General features: G+C 41.2%; 1 protein-coding gene and 1 long non-coding RNA gene across 7 annotated transcripts in view; one reads left to right on the top strand and one right to left on the bottom strand.

Moving 5' to 3' along the window:
• DOCK3 (dedicator of cytokinesis 3) overlaps positions 1–16,190 on the bottom strand; it is a 138,096-nt gene extending 121,906 nt beyond the window's left edge. For 5 of the 6 annotated variants that reach the window (XM_080996383.1, XM_080996379.1, XM_080996380.1 and 2 more), the window contains exon 1: positions 15,904–16,019. In XM_080996383.1, coding sequence (XP_080852509.1) covers positions 15,904–15,940 — 37 coding nt within the window. In that variant the 5' untranslated portion in view covers positions 15,941–16,019. Of the gene's footprint in view, positions 1–15,903 lie in introns of all 6 variants that reach the window. The other variant, XM_080996384.1, reaches the window with a different exon arrangement.
• A 35-nt stretch (positions 16,191–16,225) lies between these two features.
• Positions 16,226–22,915, top strand: part of LOC308472038 — a 62,172-nt gene continuing 55,482 nt past the window's right edge. The window contains exon 1 of the long non-coding RNA XR_013983257.1: positions 16,226–16,622. This is a non-coding gene — a long non-coding RNA (uncharacterized lncRNA). The remainder of the gene's footprint in view (positions 16,623–22,915) is intronic.

The following is a 22,915-nucleotide window of genomic DNA, read 5'->3' as shown; positions in this document are numbered from 1 at the left end:
AAAAGGGAGGGGAACCACCCTATCTGCTTTCTTCGCACCGTGCCTAAATTCATACACCTCTACCATGTCCCTATACTCAACCTTTTTCTAACATTCCCCTTTCACTATTTTTATGAACTAAAAAGCCTCAAATACTGTAACTTTTCCATACAGAAGAATTGTTCTGCACACTTGATTGTTATTATTGTCCTTTTCTGAAGCTTTTCCAGCTCTGCAATATCTTTTTTGAGGTGCAGAGTCCAGAACATGATTCAAAGTGTGCTGACACCACAGATCAGAAAGCAATTATGATATTGGCAGTTTTACGTTTAATCCTTTTCCGAATGATCTCCAACATGGAATATACTTTTTTTCACAGCTGCTGCATTATAGGTCAGCATTTTCATTGTTATTCACCATGACCCTGAGATCTCTTTCCTGGTTAGTCACTGACAGCTCAGACCCTATTCATGTATATGAAGTTAGGGTTTTTTCTGCCTCAATGTGCGTTAAATTTACACCTGCTTACGTTGGACTTCATTTGCCATTTTAATTCCCATTCACCCAATCCCCTTTTTATTTTAACCACTCTAAACAATGTGGTATCATCAGCAAACATGACTAATTCACTGTGGCTCATCTCTAGCTGCAGAGCAAGATATAAGAAAGATAAAAAGCACTAGCCCCACTAGAAATCATTGGAAGGCCTCCAGGTATGTGCATTTGTGTGTCTGTACAACCAGTCCACTAAACACAGCAGTGGACTTCCGACTTCTAAATTCAAAAGTCAGCTCTGCCATGTCTCCATTCATAAGATTACTGTGAAGTTAAGAAGATAACGACTGCATTCAAACGTAACACTAAACTATAGCTTGGCGCTACATGAATGAAAAACAGGCTCATGGGCTTTCCCCTCCAACTCTGCTGTGGCTGCAAAAGAGTAGTTCTGAAGCATCTGCTTTCATTTTCAACTAACCACAGCTTGTTTTATCAAAGCAGCACAAACTGTGGTTGCTGTTAATTACCGTTCAGGTTTATTCAAATTTGTACGTCACTTGCCACTAAGAAGTCCCAAAGTGATTTAGAAATAAAGTAAAATATATATAATAAAACCACATAAACATGATTAAAAACATGTTTATGTTTGTCCAAAGAAGTCAGAATAAAACCACATTTTGGCCTGATTTGAGACAAAAGGACTAACTGTGATTAGTTGAAAACAGAATAATGTTTCAGATCTTCTTCCCACAACCATGCTGTAGGAAAGGAGGGGAGGAGGAAGCCCAAGGTTCATGCACGTAGCACTACTCATTCAAATGCAGCCCATGACTATAGTCCACAACTATTTTGGAGTAACCTTGTAAACCAAACCAAAATTCAAGGTATGAATGTCCCCTGCTCCATAAACTCAAGGCCTTGTTCCAGCTTCTTAACCTCAGCCATCCTGCTCCGGTTGCCTTCAACCAACCCTTGCCATTCTCCCAACTTCCAAAATACCAGAAAACAGGAAGGGAACCAGAATGGAAAGCTGGCATCATAAACTGTTTTGCACTATGATTTCATAGAATTGTGATAAAATGACTGTTCTCTGTCTTCCTTCCAGACTTATAGGAAACAACAGAAGCTATTTATAGGATACAACTCAAGATATTTTGGTACACAGGACTTCAGCCTAGTCCTCAAGATTGCTCCTATGGAAAATCTCAGTTAAGCATTTGGAGGGGGGGGGGTGGAATCATACCATGTTAACCTTTTATCATTTACTATAAAATTGGCATTCATTTTATACACGTTTAAATTTGTAGCACTTCAATCCGAATAATTTAAAGCAGTTACATCTGTGTTCTAATAGTTTTTTATAATCACATAATATCTTTCTGGTATAAAATACCTAGAGCCCACAGAAAGTGAAATAATGATGGGTTTATTCAGCCATAAAAAACAGACCTATGCTCCAAGGCAAAGGCTCCCATCAGCTGCATTAGAATCTCTTAACAGATGCAACCATCCAAAAGATCAAATCATACACGACTGCATGTGCTCCAATACAATCATACCCATCAATATTAACATCAGGATTTTATTTTATTACATTATTGACAGAATCCTGCTTATTTTAGAAAAAAAGGACTATAAATGTTGTGTCTCCACTGAAATTCAAAGCAACACCACTAAACTGAGATTACAGATCAAATATTCCTTGATCTCCATCCTCCGAAAATCAATCTGAATTTGGAGCCCTGGCACCACATTTCTAAGTAATCCATTAGCCTGTTGTGTTCAAGTTCAACAAGCCTACATCCCTTTCCTTGGGGACCCTCTTCTACACACAAATTAAGAGAACAGTTTACAACTGCATACAAAAATAGCACATGGTAGGAAAAGGCCAGCATATTCCTTGTAAGTATACATGGTGCAGATTAAGAAATTGTTGCATACCACAGCCATAATTTTTAAACATGTTTCAACCTGCAACAGCAATGTTTAAGGTTGGGAAAGTGAAAGTGACCTGTTTCCTAGGGCCAAAATACTTTGAGCTACTTGGCCCTGGTTTCCAGGAAGCAGACTTCCATGAGTTGGCTATTTCCCCCTATAAGGGCTCTGCAATTTCTGTTGGAATGTTCTTGTTCATGGCTCTAGCCAGCTAGATATACTTTCTTCCAGCCATTGTTTAGCACTGCAGAATTTTTGGAAAACAACTCAAGAGACTGACTTGTATTCAGTGTGAGTTACACTGAAGTGCTATACAGTGGTACCTCGGGTTACATACGCTTCAGGTTACATACGCTTCATGTTACAGACTCCGCTAACCCAGAAATAGTACCTCGGGTTAAGAACCTTGCTTCAGGATGAGAACAAAAATTGTGCTCCGGCAGTGAGGCGGCAATGGGAGGCCCCATTAGCTAAAGTGGTGCTTCAGGTTAAGAACAGCTTCAGGTTAAGAATGGACCTCCGGAACGAATTAAGTACTTAACCCGAGGTAACTTAACCCACTGTAATATGCCATTTTCTCCCAGTCACAACCCCTTCTAACCTGCAGTATGGTCAATGAACTGCATTTGCTTTGGAATGAGCAATAGCAAGGTAATTTAAGTTTCACACTAAATAAGAACAGAGCAAGAAAAAGAGTAAGAAGCCTTCTCTTTGGGGATTTGTTGAGCGGCTGGGGAAACCCAGCCAGATGAGTTTGGTATAAATAATAAAATTATTATTGTTGTTGTTGTAAACAAAAGCCTACAGTTACAATTACTTAAAACAGAACCCACGAACCTTTATCAAACATATGAGCCAAAACAAACAAAAGAATGGTGGCATCTTAACAAACCTAACAACACTTAGCATTGTGCCTGCTTGCTTCTTACCAGGCAGCAGTTATGCTACTTCACATCAGATTCCGAGAAAAACACCTTGAATCCAAGCTGCTTCTAACATTTAACTCAAAACTCATTCCCTCTGCTCCATGTCTCTCTCTGTCCTAAACTGCTGTTTCTTCACTGAGGGCTCGTCCACCCAGGCTTTCTAGACACAGGTCATTTGGGTGGAGTGGCGGTTGTGCATGTGTGACATCACACATGCACTACCCCCCCCCCCCCAACCTGGACAGACTGCTTTGGCCCGCCACCCCCCAACTGCTTAAAGTTTTTACGCAGCCGAGAGGCTGAGGCCACCTCCTCCCCCTCTGTGAGGCTTGACAAGGCGCTTTGGCACTTTCCTCTGAGATCAACAGGACACCTTCCCAGAATGCACTCTGGAGGTCCACAAAAGGACATGCCTTGAGGGCCGTGTGTTGGACTACCATGATTTATTAAGTATGTTAGCCACATCTAAATTTAGTAGAATTAAAGCTACTGAGATGAAGGCTGCTTTTCTATGTAAAGAAGGAAACAATGAACACTATCTGCCTTGAGATGCAGCATTATAGAGAAGTATAGCCCTGATATGGGGCTTGATACGGGGATCAGAGAGTGATGAATTATCACAGACATTGGTATCCATATTTAACCAGGAAAATCCACAGATCTTAATACCCCTACAGTGGTACCTTGTGTTACGTACCGTCCCCCTTACGAATGCTGCAGGTTATGCATTCCGCTAACCCGGAAGTAGATGCCACTTCTTGCAACTTTTGCCCTGGGATGCGAGCAGAAGTTGCGCTCCAGTGGTGCGTGGCAGCGGGAGGCGCCATTAGAGAAAGTGTGCCTCGTGTTAAGAGCAGTTTCCTGTTACGAACAGACCTCCGGAATGGATTAAGTACATAACACGAGGTACCACTGTATTTAATATTACTTAACAACTTTAGATGAGCCATAGACCAGATTCTTGGCAATGCTGTGTTGCACCTTCACTCCATGCACATATTTAGTACAACTCCTCTGTAGTTCAAAACCCTGTTTTTCAATGCAACATGAATCTTGTCTTGTCCTTGATATCGTCTCACTGTATCTGCATCTAAGTCTCTCTAGACTCTACACCATCTGTACAAACCCCTTTTAACATGTGCAGAGGCCAAATGGCCTTTCAATTTTGGTCATGCTAAAAATAAACACCTTTGACTTGTTTCACTTGCTAAGCCCAGCTTCAGATATTGAGAACAAAATGTCAATGCCACCAAAATGTCATTGCTAGCATGCCAGGGTCTCACTGGTACAGGTGTATTGTTTGGAAGCAGCCACCATGTGACTTCCACATTTAAAAACTCTTTGATGGTTCCATCATTCTTTAGGCACTACAGAGAGGGTGCCTGCAAAAGACTGCACAAGGTCCTTTTAAAATAGGTTTTGTAACTGTCACATGTTTCGTTTTACTGACTACCATTTAGATTCTGTTTACTGTACCTTTTGGAAGTTTGGTGGTTTATATTCAACTGCATTATTTTTGTTCTATGCCTTGAGGATTTTGAATTTAAAACTCTGAATCCCAGACAGATAGGTGGAAGATGAGGCTATCAATAGCTACTAGTCACAATGCCTATGTTACCTCCAGTATCACAGTCAGTATGCCACTAAATTGATGAGAAGCACAAGTCGGAGTGTGCTTTTGTGCTCATGTCTGCCTTGCTGTCCTCTCAAAGGTATATGTTTGGCCACTCTAGGAAACAGAACGCACAGGGATAGAACTATAGGAAGCTGCCTTATACTGAAACAAATCATTAGTCCATCTACAGTCTACAATGACTGGCTGCAGGTCTCCAGGGTTTCAAATAGGAGTCTCTCTCAGAGAACTACCTGAAGATGGCAGGATTGAACTTGTGGCCTCCTTCATGCAAAGCAGATGCTCGATGACTGAGTTTACGGCCCTCTGGTCTGAGCTAAACAGGCCTCTAGTCTGATCAGATCCTGTTTATGTGCTTCCCTTGGGCATCTGCTTGACCACTGTGAGAACAGGATGCTATATTACAGGCTTCCTCAACCTCGGCCCTCCAAATATTTTGAGACTACAATTCCCATCATCCCTGACCACTGGTCCTGCTAGCTAGGCATCATGGGAGTTGTAGGCCAAAAGCATCTGGAGGGCCAAGGTTGAGGAAGCCTGCTGTATTAGATAGGTCATAGGTCTGATACAGCAGCCTCTTCTTACCTTCTTGTACAGAGGTGCTGAATGTGGGCTTCCTACATCCACATGGCTGTTTAAACCATTTTAGCTACATATTATGCTTGTAATAGGTAAGGCCAGCCTCAGGTCTAAATTTCGCACAGCATCCAGTCTGCCAAGCTAAAAGACTGGTCTTAGTTTGGTCTGAGTTTGAAAGTGAACACAGTAATGAGGAAAGAGATTCTGAGGCTCATGTTCACCTTACGCTTCAATGTGTGCTTTAAATTGCAAGCTGAATGCAGCAATCCTATACCCACTTACCTGGGAGCCAACACTTGTGAAAATCAATGGGATGTTCCGAGTAGACAGATATAGGTTTGCACTGTTAGTTGCTCCCAGTTATGATCTACATATGTAATTGACACTTCAGAATTTGATATGGAACTATCAGCGTATATAGGATCTTCATGCTACTTTTTAAAATCTCTATAAAGCCAAATGTTTGGATAATCTATAGTAAAAACCCAAACTATACTCCAAAGTATGGATAATCTATAGCAAATTTTAATGCGGAATTCTCATAACCTATCCTATTCAAAGCACAGTGACTCCCATGGCAATAAATTTTTCTCTATTTTGTTAATAGTTCACATGATATATTACATATTTTGAATAGGTTCATGCCACTAAGATAATTACATGTTCTTCATAAATAGGAACAACGCTACTACTTACTCAAGCATTCTTGTAAAGATTATGTTTAAGAAAAAGACTGATGTGCAAGTCAGATATTGCAGACAGAACACAAAATTGAAATGAACTAATATTTTCAAGTTGTTCAAAAAATGTGGGCTATTTGAACAACCACTGGAGAACCCAAATATTCTTCCACAATTATTTGATGAACTGAAATGCCGCAGGGTTGTCTATAACAAAATTTAATTCAGAGTAGACCACTGAAATTAATGGACTTGTTTGTTTTCTCCGTTAATTTCAAAAGGTTTATTCTGAGTATGAATAACACTGGATACAACCCACAGAGTAGAAATACAGCCACCAACTGAAGCTACTATGCAACTGTGCTTGCTCTTTGGCGCTAACACCTGCCGGCAACATCCATTTTACTGACCATCACTGACCATCAAAGGCAACATAACAATGTCTATAACAAAACTCAAATTGTAGAAAGGCAATCATATAATCTCACTGCATTGCAGGAGAGTCCCAGACCAGCACACTATTAGAGAAAACACACTCCTGACGTACTTCCTCAGAATAACGTCTGTGTCCTCTGCCCCACTTACCCACTAAGGAATTCAGACACAGAACATCACAAGTGGTTTATGCAAGAAAATGTTGCACTGTAGAATGCTCCTGTTCAGGATCCCAGCCAGTCATTTCCTCTTGCAGGGTGCTCAATTACATCCCCTGGGTTTTCTATGCCCCCCCCCATCCAGCTAGAATTCCACAACCACCAAGCAAGCTTCTCATTGGGCCATTTTGGGTTCCACCCCCTTCTTTTAAAAATCTTCAGTTTTCTTCAAACCTGCTGATACTTACTTCTTGTGCATGGATAAGAGAGCAAGTATCACAATGGCATTATATAAATCTCTGGCACAAATGTATTTAGAATAGTGTGTGATTTATTTATTTAATTAAATTGAATTATATTGTTTTTCCTGTTTTGGTGCATGCCACCCTGAACAACTTTGGGAGGAATGGTAGAATAACTATCTAATAACAAATAATACACAAGCATTTACTATCCGAACTGTCTTCCAAAGCTGCTCACATCAAGAGAAAGAGAGGGAGAAGCTTACAAATGAAAAAAAGACAAGACACACAAAGAAAGGGGAGTGGAAGGAAAAGCTAGATGAGAAAAATCAGTTATTAAATCAGTTATTCATGGCCAGAACAGAGTGATGAGATTGCAAGTAGACATTTTTACAAGCTGAACAAGCACAACATACACACACACACAAACACACACACACATTATATATTATATATATAACTCGTATGTAGCTAATTGCAAAATGTAAGCTAATTGTTAACTGCACTGAATTATGTAATGTAATGATCCATTAACTCTCTTAAAAATAGCAAGATTATATTTAAGCTACCAAATAAAATTTATATTAAAAAGAATTAAAGAGTATATTCATAGCAATTTGTAGAAGGGTTCCAATGGGACCAGTGGGAGGTTCGTCCCTGCCCAGAAAAAAACCCCTTGGGTCATCAAATACTCACCAGGAGGCTGAGAAAATGCAAGGAGACCAGTCCTGCCGTTACCAACAGAAATATGCTTAAATTGGGGGCAGGTATGAAGAGCCTACAATTACTAGTAGATTAGCTACTCAGGTTTGGCACTCTGCTAACCTTTGCTTAAATCTTCTGTAGCCAACTGGTACTATAAAAGCAATTATAACTTTCCCATTACATTTCTATCCCACCTTTTCTCCAAGCAGCTTAAGGCAGTATATATGGTACTTTCCCCATTTATCGTCATAATAACTCTATGAAGTAGATTTAACTAAAAGAAAGTGAAGGGCCCAAGGTCACATAGTGAGCTTCAAGGCTGAGAGAGGATTTAAAAGTGGGTCTCCAGGAATCCTTGTCCAATACATGTCCAGCCACTACACTACACAGTGTTTTCACACATTCTGAGTTTAATTATACCCCCTGGGCTAGGTGCAAAATTAACTATAGAAAACATAACACTATGGGCAGTATCTATCAAAGTGGTTCTATTAGGGCATGACTTCCTTTTGTGCAATGGAACTTCCCTCCATTTTACTCTCCCTGTGCACCTCCCCAGAAATTTCTGCCCCCGCCCTTGAATCCCCCCCCCCCCAGTTCTACCACTGCCAACTCAGGGGACAGCCAACGACACTCCTGCAGATGATCCCAGTGATCAAGTTGGGATATAAGGGTTTAGGTGGTCCAAAAGATAATCTGCACCTAAACTGTTCAAAACTTTATAAATGGATACAACAACCTTGAATCTGGTTTGGTGGTAGCTGGGCAGCAGTTATGCCACTAGATCTCAACTAGCCTAAATTTACCTGAAGAAAACACTCAAAAGGAGTGTAAGCTTCTTACAATAAATATATGCTTCCAAGAGATTGGAGTAGGGTACCCAATTACATTTATTTACATTTATTGAAAGGTTGTAAAACCACCTTTCAAAGTGGCACACAGAATAACTGCATAACACAAAAATATGTCATTAGATCCTGTCCCCTACTATGTCCGATTAAAAAGAATCTTTTCAAAATGCAGAAAATATTCCAGTCTCAGACACTTAAAATCCTTATGTAATAAAGGGCTTCTTGTATTTTTCTGTGCTGAATTAACTCTTAAAAGTTCACATTTTCCCTTTCTGATGAGCTATTTTAAGCACACACAAACACACAAAAAGAAGGAGGGAAAAAACAAACACAAAGGGGGGGGACTCTAATACCCTTCCACATGTTCAAATGGATAAAAGATAAATGCTTAAAATTTTTTTAAAAGCTTACAGGAATACCTACAATTACAGTTTCCAGAGGAGTAGCCATATTAGTACACTGAACCAAAAACAAGTCATATGTCAACTTAAAAGACTTACAAATTTATTATGATGTAAAATTTCATGGACTACAGTTCCTGCATGTGATGGAATATAGTCTACAGAAGCTAGTGCCAGAAAAAATAATAATCCCTAAAGTACCTGTGTTCCCTATCTCCAATTTTAAATGCGTAACATAAATCAGGAATTGCTGAGTACTCTTCCCCAAAACTTGCTTTCCAACCTGGCAGAGCTCAGCCATAGAACATGCCAATAATAAAAGGTAAAGGTAAAGGGACCCCTGACCATTAGGTCCAGTCGTGGCCAACTCTGGGGTTGCGGCACTCATCTTGCTTTATTGGCTGAGGGAGCCGGCATACAGCTTCTGGGTCATGTGGCTAACATGAGTAAGCCGCTTCTGGCAAACCAGAGCAGTGCACGGAAACACCGTTTACCTTCCCACCGGAGTGGTACCTATTTATCTACTTGCACTTTGATGTGCTTTTGAACTGCTAGGTTGGCAGGAGCAGGGACCGAGCAACGGGAGCTCACCCCGTTGCAGGGATTCGAACCGCCGACCTTCTGATCGGCAAGTCCTAGGCTCTGTGGTTTAACCCACAGCACCACCCGCGTCCAATAATAAACTAAAGGGTCTCTAAACATGGACATAGCCAGGATTTGTTGGGGGGCAGGCATTGTGTTGGGGGGGGTTAGAACAAAGTTATTTGTGACACAATTGGTCAATTAATGAAGCCTTTTTATTTACTTACTTTATTGGGGGGGGGGGCAGCTGCCTCCCTCTGGCTACACCCATGTCTCTAAGCATATAAGAATACCAGACTTCAAAAAGTAAACGTAAAAAAAGATCTCCATCACCACACTTGAGTAAGGCTTGTATTCCAATTCTCTCTTCATAATCCCAATCGCTTCACAATCAATCTCTTCACATTCTGAAACAAGCAACTGCTCACAGCAGAACTCTGCAACTGAAGATGGACATTCTTCATGCATTAACAACTCATTACTAACCTTTGCTAATGACTGAGCCTCAGGGCAAGCAAGAGCCTGACAAGAGATAAGAGCTTGTTCTAATGCGGTTGCAACTAACTGGATTTCAGTTACTCTGGAAAGATGAAGGCATTGTTTACAAAACAAAGCAGGAGACTTCTGGCAGGAAACCTTTCTCCATTTTGGGTGGAAGTACTGCAAGCAATTTACACAACCGTGGAAGTTTATGCCACAGGAGTTTTTTTTAGTCTTTAAGGTGCCACAAGACTCTTTGCTGTTTTTACTGCAAGCTACTCCTCTGGAAATAAGCCACAGATGTAATCTGAAAGCTGATGAAGCCCCACATGCTCCTATTTTTAAGGGGTAGGTTCACATGAGACCATGCTACAAATCGAGGGCTGGAAACTTATCACTTGGGTCATGTCCCTTGAACAGATTAATTATCTGGAAATTTGAACCAGATATAAACATCTGAAAATGAACTCATGGTTCCTGAAAAGGCATTTTCTAAAATGTAATTGATAAGGCAGAAGTGGAAAAGGCAGAAGTTGTTTTGAGTTTGTAGGTGAACGGGAGAAGAAGGTTCTGGGTTGCTAATGTTGTTTTGTGACTACTTCTACTTACTTGCAGACGAACTAAGCATCAAACACACACCATTAAGTTCCCAGTGCCCTCTCCTTCAAAAAGAAACAAACCTTGTAAAATGCTGACCCACAAGTTCTTAGAAAGCGGAAACACAAAATAACATTTAAATATAAATAATATTTACATTTATATATAAGTAATATTTTAATTTTGGGAGGCTTGCTTATTGGTGCATGGTAGCTTGCGTGTTAGTAAAGGGATAATAAACAGGTCTTCTAGATATGGTATTGTAGAATGTGAGTTTGAAGTTGAGAAGGGGTTGCCACCCTATAAGGAAGAGGGGGGATATTTTGAATTTTGAGAGTGCTGGGGGTTCCAGTCACAAAATAGCTGCATTGGGGGCATGGCATAACACTAAATTAGAGGGAACACAATCATGGTGAAACTTTTCCCTTAACTATTTCTTTATGAAAAAGGCTTACCTGTTGAGTTTTTGCCTATAAAGTGAGGCAACACGCATTAAAGGGGAGGTGGGAAACAACAGCTCTTTGGGACCCCAGGGATTTCTATTGCCTGGTGTCTAAGCAACTCCCATCAATATGAAACCACTGGTAGGGTCAGGAGAAGCTGTGCAAGATCTGGATCATTGTCTGGGTAACGTGGTAGACAATGAGGGTGAATGAATTGAACTGGAACTCTGTGAATGTGGAGGCACTATGGGTTGATGGCTCCCATGTCTGGGAGATTGGCTTGTTCTGGGTGGGATTTTACTCCCAAGTTCAGAGTTTGAGGGTACACCTTGATCCATCTTTGTCCTTGGAGGCTCAGGTTGCCTCAATGGTTAGAAGTATCTTTTACCAGCAGTATATAAATTGTTATAAACGAAGAAACATTTTAACCACCCCAGAAAAAGCCACCCACAAAACATTAACATTTTAGATCACTTTACTATGCAACAAAAAGTTGCAATTTGAATGCTAACTCGCAATTATATAAGACAGTACGGTAAAACATTAGTTTCTCTATACCAAGATATAAATTTAATGAGCAATCCTATTCATGTTTATTCAGAGGAAAGCCTGTGTTTAATAGACAAGACAAACATGCGCAGTATTGCAATCTAAAATGCAGGCATTTGGGCTTAATATTTTATTGTTTTGTCAAGAAAATACATCATAAGTTATCCTAATTTAATATCAATGTGAGCTATAATATAATACCTGTACCTATGTAAACTAAAACAATGCAGTGTTCTAGACTTAAAGAACACTGAATTACAAATGCATAGCCAAGATTCATTTAGACATCCATTACTAGGACTACACTCATCTTGAGCACCATTGTAGAGAAGATGTAAACTTCAGCTCTACAAAACAAGTGCTTTTGTCTTTAACTTTTAAAAGGGGGAGGAGGTGAAACATATCCAAAGACCTAGAAAGAGATATGGCTCACAAGAATAGACCAAGCATCCTGTTTCCTCTACTGACCAATCATATTGAGGAACTCAAAAGCAGAGCATACCAGCATGGTTATTCATCAACAATAATAGATCTAATTTCATGAGTTTTTCTGATCACCTTTTGAAGCCATCCCAGTAGATCCAATAATTATGCACTGTGTGGAGTAATCTAAATGGGTAAATGCAAAATTATCCACCTGCTAAGATTTCCAAGTAGGGATCAACCAAGTTTTCCTGAGTATTTTGAAATATGCATTTTCAATGGATAATTTCTTTCTACTTAAAAAGTAGGCACAAAGTCCTATTTTCAGAGGCCTATGCAGAAAGACCTAAAATGTAAGCCACAAGGTCCAAAGAAGCTACCAAATCATAACGGGGAAAAACATGACCCAAAGGATCTAGTTTTTGGATGTATCTTTTTCACATACAGCTGCCTATAACACAAAGTATGGGAGTTTCGAAAATCTCTGTGGTGTGGCACAGAGATCAGCTGTTCAAAGAAAAGTCAAACACTCCACTGGGCTAGTGCAAGCCTCTTGGGTAATCTTAAAAAGCTATTTGGAACCAAGCCTAGGAAAGGATGCAGACCTTGAGCTTACTTCATAGTAAAAAAAAAGGCTTTGAAATGCTTCCTTTTACATATGTAGTTGAAACTCCTCTCCATCCTATCCCTCTGTCATACATATTTTCTATATGAACAGTTGAAAAAGAAGACTATTCATTCATGCAATTCCCATACCTTCAATCTGAAACGAGAATAGCCCAGTAACAGCTGCAAAATGCACCTTGGCTCATGGTGTAGCTCAACACTTAGCAGTTGAAATCATATGTGGAGGTAATATTTATCTTTATATATCAAAACAGGCTTTATGTTTCAGAAGGCAGTCAGACACTTTTTTATTACAAGCTCATTCACTTGAATCTTAACTGCCCTAATTTGAAAAGAACGGAGTTCATAATCAAAGAATGTGGTGTTCCTGTTTCCCAGTCCCTTGCCCTTGCCCTCCTTGAGTTGGGGGACCTGTGGGAATGGTAACAGGGGCTGCAGATGGAAGGAGGAGTTGGCAGAAAATGTTCACTCAGGAATGCAATTTTGGATGCTAGGCATTGTGAATATATGTCCACATTAAAAATATCATGTCTTCCAAGCTAATAACCATTGCTAAGATACATTTTTTACATATAAATTTGAAATATTAAATGAATTTACCACCTCTCCAAAGGGAGCCAGGGGCATATATAAATAATACAATTAAATTAAAACAATTTAAAACAGCACTATAATGTATTGCAGAATGCAGTTAAATCCAGCAGTGCAAAAACTTCAGAAAACTATCAAGCAAAGCCTGGATAAATAAGGAAGCATTACATATGGCCCAGATGCAGGTGAAAAGGGAGACTGCCTGTTTTCTCTTAGGGGGTATTATAAAAAACATCAGCAATATAAAGTATGGGGGAAAGATTTTTGTTCAGCAGCAATCAAATTATACAGACCAGTACATTTTTTGCTGAGTTCTGAGAATTCATTTTTGACCCTTTAGTACAGCCTAAACCAGAGACTGCAGAAAGCTAGAAACTGATGGCTTTGCTAGACTTTCTTACAACACATAGTATTAATTTGAAACTGAAATCATTTTCCAGAATTCAACAGTGTTTAATGGGGAGGGCTGGGAAGATAGATTCCTAGAGGATATTGGTATAGTCTCTGTGTTGTATGGAGAGTAAGAAACAAAGCAGGGATAATTTAAAAAAAAAGAAAAGGGCACAAAATTGAGAATATCAGCCTCCAAAGCTACTAGAGAATCTTTAACACTGCATTGCAACATGAGACAGTAAAAAGAATAGTACACCAAAATTCAACAGCTGCCCATCCATCTTGAGAAAAATGTTTCTAAATACCGTAGACTAACTTTTTAGATTCAGTATTTATTGGGGCTGTTGAAAATAAATTGTATATTTAAACTATGGCTTTAATCACTGGTTATTCTCTTTTATGAAGGCCAATTTATTAACTGTGGGCTGAAAGAAGTAGTATGATGTTTAGTCCTCAATATCTTTTTGACTACCTTATGTTAAAACTACCATGGTCATCATTGGAAGGAATTTCTCAATTATTATTTTCTTGATTTTAGCCTTTAGCTATGCAATAACAGTTTGTCTTATAGAGTTATTACTGTGCTGACTAATGTCACACTGTACATTATGCTATAGTCATGTTTCCTGCTCATCCTGCATGCTTCCTAAAGTTCAGTTGTTGCATTAAAAACTGCATCTCCTTGGTATTAGTACATCCTGGATTTTTCTATTACTATAAAACAGAGGATATTTAAATATGAATGATTACATGTGATTAACCACTTACTGGGTAATAAACAGTACATGTTATTGATGCTCTAAATCAATATGGAAACATTTACATAGCCAAAAATATAATTTACCTAAGCAAATCTTCAGGAATACATACAGAAACCAAGTGGGGGGGGGATCAGGGGGAAAGAAGTTATCTGATCTACTAAACCTACAGCACACAACATCATAATTTTGATTCTCTTCTGCCACCTGCATCACAGCAGCATTCGGTGCTTGCGTTTTAAAGCCACCATCTGAAACAAGACTACGTTGAAAGAGAACCCAAAACTAAGGACCCCAGTCCCAAAAATAAACTAAAACATGCATATAGTAATAAAAATGAGCCTTTTAATTTTATATAGGGGTGGATATCCGTGTTAGTTGATAAGACCAGCCTAAAGTATTATATTCGCCGTAGTTTTGTATCCGTAGGCCAAAGGACTTTTTGTTGTTTGCACGTTACTGGGGTTTTTTTTAAGTGTAGCAAGTTGCGTTTGGGTTATCCAGCGACTGACTCAGAGCAGGTGCGTGATTGGCGCCCCCTAACGACGGTACAGTCCTAATTCCTTATCCTCAACCCTCACAAGAGCGTCCTAGACCACCGATAAAAAGACGGGCTTTGCACGAATTAAGTGTGTTTAAAAAAGATGGGACTGGGTTCCTGCTTATTTCCTGAACCCTGGCTAAGGCAGCCTGCATTTCACCCCTCCACAAATACGCGAATACACCACACGGCTGATTTTCCTATCCACTCCAGCTGCTACGACACTGGAGCCAGAAGCCTACCCGGATTCCTCCCACAGCGGACCTCACCGAGAGCACCGATGTCCATCTTTATTTCTGAAACGCAACCTGTTCAACCAACGCGGAAAATGAAAGGGCTCCCCCCCCCTTTCCCTTCCCCTCCCGCCACAACCGCTTTTTTCTCTTTCCATCTTACGATGGAAGAGCAAAGATGCCTAATGGGGAGCAGAGAGAGAGAGAGGAAGATACGGGCTGCAGCAGAGAGACGAATAACGCTGCACACGCCACGGTTTCCAAAAAGGAAGAGAGGGAGAGAGAGAGAGAGGCGCCTGGCTGCTCAAGCCATCCAACAGCAGCAACCCCGCATTTTCTCCGACACCCCCTCCTCCGACACCATCCCCAAAACGCCATTTTCTGACAAAGAATCAAGTTGGGCTCGCCGAGAGCCACACACACACACACACACACACACACACAGAGCGCCTCAAAAGTGCAAGGCGGAGGCAAAGGCGCGCAACAGGGAATACGCATCAGCGCCGCCAACTACCCCGCCCCCGCACTGGGAATTGTCATTATTCTACCTCGGGAGAGGCAACATCCCCTCCCCACCGACCATCCCAGCGCGCCGCGGGGCGGGGGGGGGGGTAAGGAAGAGGAGGAGCGGGGGCCGAAGGAGAAGTGCCCCGGCGGCACCTACCCACGCCGTATTTTTCCTCCTCCGTCGGGGTCCACATGCTGCCGCCCCCGCCGGGTGCGCTCCTGCAGCCGGCTGCCCCCTGCCAGAGCGGCGGCGGCGGCGGCGCTCCGGAGCCGCGGTGCTCATGGGCGAGCGGAGGCGGCTTCTCCTGGTGTGCCCGGGGACGCTGCTCCGCACAGCCCCCCGGGCACCGCGGCTGGGGCGGCGGCGACGTCTTCCCGTCTTCCCACAGGCCACGCAGGTGCGCTGGGCGGCTGCAGGCGGAGGAGGGCGAGGAGAAGCAGAAGCGCCTCTTCCCTGGAGAGGCAGCGGCAGATTCCTCAGCTCAGGGCTCTCTCTCCCCCGCCCCGCTCTCAGGTCGGCTCTCCTCCGCCTTTAATCCAGGGGGGCCCTTTCCCTTCTCCCGGCCTCCCCTTCTGAATAAGGCACCGGCAGTCCCTCCGCCGCCTCCTCAGCTGCTGCCTCCGCCGCCGCCGCTGCTGTTGTTGTCGCCACCGCCGCCGCCGCCGTAGCTGCTGAAGGGCTCGCGCGCCCACCCACTTGCCAGGCGGGCGCATGCGCGGATGCTTTCGGTGCCAGCCTTCCCGCGCGGCCTCGGCCAGCCTCTCCTCAGGTACCTGCTGGCGAGGAGAGGAGCGGGAGGGAGGGCGCGCGAGGGCGCCTTCCCCGAAGAAGCGCTTCTGCCTCGGAGGCACCGACGACGCCGACGCCACCGTGAGGTAAGCTGGCGGCCGGGTGAACCGTTACAAATCTATGCCTTCCCTTCACAGACATCATATGCACAAGACTTCGTATCCTTATACTGTGCAAGAGAGCCAATGGAACACAGATTTGGAGCGGCGGGGGAGGGAAGAGAAATTAATTCAGGACGTTTGATGTCGTGGCAAATCCTTAGATTGCAAAAGTTGGCGGGACTTTCCTTAAATGCCACTCTACGTGACAGCAATGCATCTTTTAAACCCTTGTGGGGAAATGCTGCGCAGCACAATTACCTGAATTTCCATGCTGGCCCTAAGACGAATAAAAGGAAAAGGGTCGCTTCGACAGGGCGGGAAGGGGTAACACTACTTGTTTGAGGTGTTGTGGCAGCACAGGTGCCACTGGCATAGCCAGTGAAAACACCCTCTGTGTGTGATAGAGCGAAACTAACACACCAACCAACGTCTAGAGAGAAACTGGGCACTCACAGTGGACTGCCACTGAACAGAGTGCCAGCGCAGCGCTTAGTGTCTGGCATAAGAGCATAGCTGCTGGCATAGCAATGAACAGAGTATGGGTTGGAATAGCAGCATCTGGAATATATGGACAGAACAACAGCAGGCACAACAAGAAGAGTTCATAATACAGTGTGTGGAATGGGGCTTGGATGAAATGACAAGGTCAGATGTGAAAGAACGGCTAATCTAGAATAAAATTGTGGGAACTGATGAAGAATGCATGAGTAGTATTAAGTGTAATGAAAGCATCTGGAGTGGAACTTCAGTGTGGTTGAGGGAATATGAGGAGCAATGATGGTTTGTAGAGTGACTCATAGGATTTTCAATGGTGCTGCCAGGGTAAAGCTTATCTGGAATACCATGTTATTGGAGTTCTGAAATGGAATCCGAACAAAATGGCAGGGTATATACAGTGGACTAACATTTGAATGGTAATTTCCAGTGTGATATGATTGTTGAATGTCAGCGTTCGTAATAATAATAATAATAATAATAATAATAATAATTTATTATTTGTACCCCGCCCACTCTGGGCGGCTTCCATAGAAACAAAAAATACAGTAGAGTGGTAATGCCTATGAAAGAATGGACATCTTTTTTGGAAGAATGACATCTGGGCTATAACAACATAATGAAATGTCAGGATCCAGAAAAGGGTGACAATAGAGTGGTAGGCTGTAGATTGGAAGAGCAGGGACATGACTGGATGTAGAATAAGGCAAATGATGACAGGATCTACAGTGGATTAATAAATTACAGTGTAGAAACAGTGTCATCAAGGGTGAAATTCTATGGCACCAAGTGGGATAACAGTGGAATAATAATAGCATCTGTAATTGAAATTACAGGCATTCTGTAGTATCCTACCACACAAGAAGAACTGGGGTTCAGGATTCCTTAATCTGGGTTTTTAGATTATGGATTGTGTTTTTCTAATAATAAATGGTTGTTTTTTTTAAGTAATGGCAACATGTTGATATATAATAACATGCTCTCATCTCCAGCTTTCTGATTCCAAAAACTTGCCAAATTGCTCTGCTGGAATATCTACCCTGCCCTGCCATCCAATCTACACACAGTTATTATGATTGTACATAAAGCTTGACTTTATGAGGAAAATCTGCAGTTCTGTAAATCAATAGTCATAGTCATAAATAAAATAAAATATACGGTATTTAAACTTCAAATAAACGGGGTCAGGAAGCCTTAATTCCTTGTCACCAAGATGTCTTTGTTCCTGTTACTGCTTCCTACCTTGCCAATACAGCTCTCTCATATAATGCACCATCTAACTAGAAATAAAACAAAAACAGGTGCAGTGGGAGAGGGAACACCTAGAATTTTCCATTGACACTCATAATATATTTTATAAATGCCTGGCACTGAACTGGCCCAGGCCCAGTCAGTAGTCTGGTCCACTAACAGTGGACCTTTAATAGAATAAAATAGTAGACTCCCACCCTGTTATTCAGAATACTCTAAATGTTGAAGGATGACATCCATGAAGCCTGAGCCTATGAATGCTTTCTTTATCAAAAGTAAGGCCTACTGAGTTCAGTGGAATTTACTCCCTTATAACTGTTCTTTGGATTGCAGCCTTAATCTTTTGGAAGCTGTGTCAAGCTCTAACAGTTTTTTCTGAGTGCAATGCCACCAGCACCAGAGTTATTTTCTCTACAGATACATACACGTTTCAGAAACATATGGAGTGGTCTAGCAAAGGAGCTAGAGGACCTTTAACTGTGGTCATCAGTCAGACAAGATATGGCTTGTTGTTTGCATTAATAACTGCACAAATGTTATTAAGGTGGCCAAGTCTGCTGATGATACTAAATTGTTTAGGCTCATTAAAACAAAAAGAGATTGTGAAGAGCTCCAAAAGGACATCTCAAAACTGAGTGAATGGGCAGTAGATAGAATGGCAAATGCAATTCATTGTTAACAAGGGTAAACAATGCATGTCAGGGCAGAAAAATCTGTTTCACATATACACACATGGGATCTCAAAGGATGGTGATTGATCAGGTATGAGACCTTGGGATCATAATAGATAGCTTGATGAAGATGTTGATCTAGTGTGTGGCAGCTGTGGAAAAAAAGTAAATTCCATGCTAAGGATAATTAGGAAAGGGACTGAAATAAAACTGTTGATATCATAATACACATCTATGGTGTGAACACATTTGTAATACTGTGTACAATTCTGGTAATCTCACCTCAAAAAGAATATTGTAGAGTTGGAAAAGGTTCAGAAAAGAGGAACCAAAATGATCAATGAGATAGAGCAACTCCCCTATGAGGAAAAGTTGCAGCATTTGGAACTCTGTAGAAAGAGGTGACAAGATAGAAGTTTATTTCATTTTGTGTGCCATGGAGAAGATGGATAGAGAAAAGTTTATCTCCTTCTCATAACACTAGAACTTGTTGAAATGCTGAATGTTGAAAGATTCAGGGCAGGTAAAAGAAAGTATGGTACTTCTTCACACAGCATAGAGTTAAACGGTGGAACTCACTCCCACCGGAGGTAGTGGTGGCCACCAAACGGAATGTTTTTAAAAGAAGAATAGACAAACTAATTGATGTTAAATCTATCACTGGCTGCTAGCCATGAGGACTATGCTCTGCCTCCACAGTCAGAGGTGGTATGCTTCTGAACTAGTTGCTAGAAACAGCAGGAGGTGAGAGTGCTCTTGTGCTCAGCTCTTGCTTGTGGGTTTCCCACAGGTATCTGGTTGACCACTGTGAGAGCAGGATGCTGGGTTCGTTGGGGCAGGTGCCTGATCCAGCAAGGCTCTTCTTACGTTAACTTTTTTGTGTGCTATCTATAATTTTTAGAGCTTTCACATTATTACACTTGTTATGTGGTGTGGTGCCAGTGTGGTATAGTGGTTAAGAGCGGTAGTCTCGTAATCTGGGGAACTGGGTTCGCGTCTCCGCTCCTCCACATGCAGCTGCTAGGTGACCTTGGGCCAGTCACACACTTCTCTAAAGTCTCTCAGCCCCACTCACCTCACAAAGTGTTTCTTATGGGGAGGAAGACAAAGGAGAATGTTAGCCGCTTTGAGATTCCTTCGGGTAGTGATAAAGCGGGATATCAAATCCAAACTACTCTTCTTCTTCTTCTTCTTGCCTGCTCCTAAGCTCTAGTAAATGCAGTTCTTAAATTATGAAAGAAAGGGTATGGGACCCTTTAATGAAACCCTTTAATAAAACCCCCACTCCACCCCTGGCACCCCAGTGGTATTTCAGCCACTGATTAGAGTCAAAGCTTTTGATGAATAATTGGCTTGGGCCTGATCCAAAGATCTTCTATCATTGATCAGTTGTTGAGAGGGGATGTGTAGATCCATTCTTCTGCCCCTGATTATCAACACTTCCAGAGCTGAAAGTGCTGATAGTCAGTTCAGAGCAGCTCTCAAAGTTTGGCATAAAATCACCATCACCATTATCATCTAGTTGCTCTCATCATGGGTTAGATTTGCTGAGAATTTTTACTAGGTCAGCAGCAATATTTTTGGCCTCCTAGTGTGCCATCTTTTAACAGCAACAAAAAAATAAAATCTTGCATACTGAAGGAGAATTATAAAGGATGCCAATATCACAAAAAATGATGGAGATGGGAAAACATAGCATGCTAGTGAAGCAAGGGGAAAGCATTGTTCCTGAGAATGGCTCTCATCCCACACAAGGGCAGGTGTGAAGATGGGCTTCCCATCTGTCCCTGACACAACATAAAGAGGAGTATGAAGTGGATCTCAAAGTTCAGGTAATGTTTATGTAGTTATTGAAATAACGTTAAACTGCATAATCCAGATGTTGTGTAAAAGACCACACAGTGGCCTGCTCAGAGGTTAAGTGTGGGCAGCAGGTCAGACAGTAAGACAAATCCTTGAAGCTCCCTGCTGGTTCTTCATGCGCAGACCAATACAGTCAAATAATAACAAACCCACAGCCATTCCACTGCTGGTGGAAACAAGAAAAGCAGAAAAGCATGATTTCAGCCAATGCCTGCTGGTTTCAGACTAGCAACCAGCAGGGTTGTTTGTTTGTTTTGCACTGTAGCTTCTGAGCTAACTCATTGTGAATAAAAAAGATGCATGCAAAGTTTATTTAAGCAATGGGAATTTCAGCAGCAGAGTCCATATAGCTTTATTATAAGTATAATTATGTAAATGTGTTTAGGATTGACTAAGGCACATAACTGTTTTTACTCACTCCAGATTTTACCACTCTCACACCTTTGGGTGCAATCCAGGGTCTGAAGAAAGTTGGGCAAAGAAATAGGAGTCTGTCCTAAGTATAGAAATAACTAATTGTGGCTAGACACCATTATTCCCTGTGCCTTTTACTGCTGCTGCTGTTCTCCTAGGTGACTTCAGCATCAACTGAATCACACTGGATGCTTGATAGATCAAAGTGACCTCCAACAAGGACTTGACATCTTCCTTCTCTTTATCCCTGCCAGGGTTGCTATTTGCAACCATGGTGTTAAATCTACATTTGTCAAGATACTCCAACTTGTTGAATAGAACTCCAATAACACCCAGAATAGTTATTGATCCTTGAGCTTACTCAAGAATACAAGGCTATTCATACATAGAGTGCTACTCACGAACAATGTTTTTGTCAATCTTGCTTACGATTTTCTTCCATTTGCAACTAATACCAATATGAAATAAGCATGTTTGAATTCTATTACAAAACTTCTATTAAACGGTGTTATTTCTCAACTATGCCTGTACTTTCTGAAATATAAAAGCTTTTTTGCAGTATTACATTGGATACAGAGGGCAGAAATAGAATCATCTGGAGGCTGTTTTGCCCATCCCACCCATTAGGCACTCATTTGAGAGCTATTTTGTCCAGAGGCTGATGTGGGAAGGACAGAAGTGGAATCACCTGGAAAATACATTATTTCAAACATGTAAAATGCAAATAAGAATTGCAACGAGACTTTTTGCTACATTGATCATTAAGCAATATGAACCAGATGTGGAAAAGTTTCAGTCCCCTAACTTTGGTATTCTGATACCAGTCGTTAACACCAATCATGAAAGTGCTTAACCATGCACTTATTGATTTAACTGGGCTTGTGCAAGAAAGGATGCGGTGTGTGTTATAATGTTGGCTTTTAAATTCTCCTTATTACAGAAAAGACCAATTATGCATCCTCTAATAAGTGTTTTATTTTAATGCTAATTCTAGTTTCACCTTTGACCCCTTTATACCAGATAACATATTGATAGATATAGATTAGATACTTTGTTATTTAGATTTAATTAAGTTGCATTTAATACTGTACCACAACAGTATATTCTCTAATTTATTGTATAAGGGTTATACTCATTATATATCTACTTTTAACATTTCCCCCCCATTTTGAATACTGTAAAATTTGCTCAGTAGTTATTTTAGAAACCCAATTTAGGTACATATACTATATCCCCCCCAGCATATATGTTCTGCATTTATATAATGAACAGAATGAAGGGTACAGAGCTCAATGAGGTTGCTGTGGAAACCTATTCTGAATCTTTGTGCTGTGCTATGTCCTATATCATTTAGATTTGAAATGCAGTCCAGTTTAATAGATCTGCTGAAAAGTGCAAGATCCCATATTTGTGCAGAATTGACTTTAATTAATATGGTTCTACTGTATTCAACCAAAGTTCCTAAGACTCTGAATTTTTAAAAATATTTTGTTGCTATTGCCAAGTTTGAGCAAAGTAGTACTTATTTCTTAATTAAAGAAAGATTTGGATATTAATAACTTTCCGCCATTCTGTAAAGATACT

The sequence above is a fragment of the Podarcis pityusensis genome (genome assembly GCF_964106645.2).
Source record: "Podarcis pityusensis genome assembly, chromosome: 2".
NCBI lineage: Eukaryota > Metazoa > Chordata > Lepidosauria > Squamata > Lacertidae > Podarcis > Podarcis pityusensis.
The sequence above is the reverse complement of the archived record's forward strand: the minus strand, read 5'-3'. Positions and strand labels throughout refer to the sequence as shown.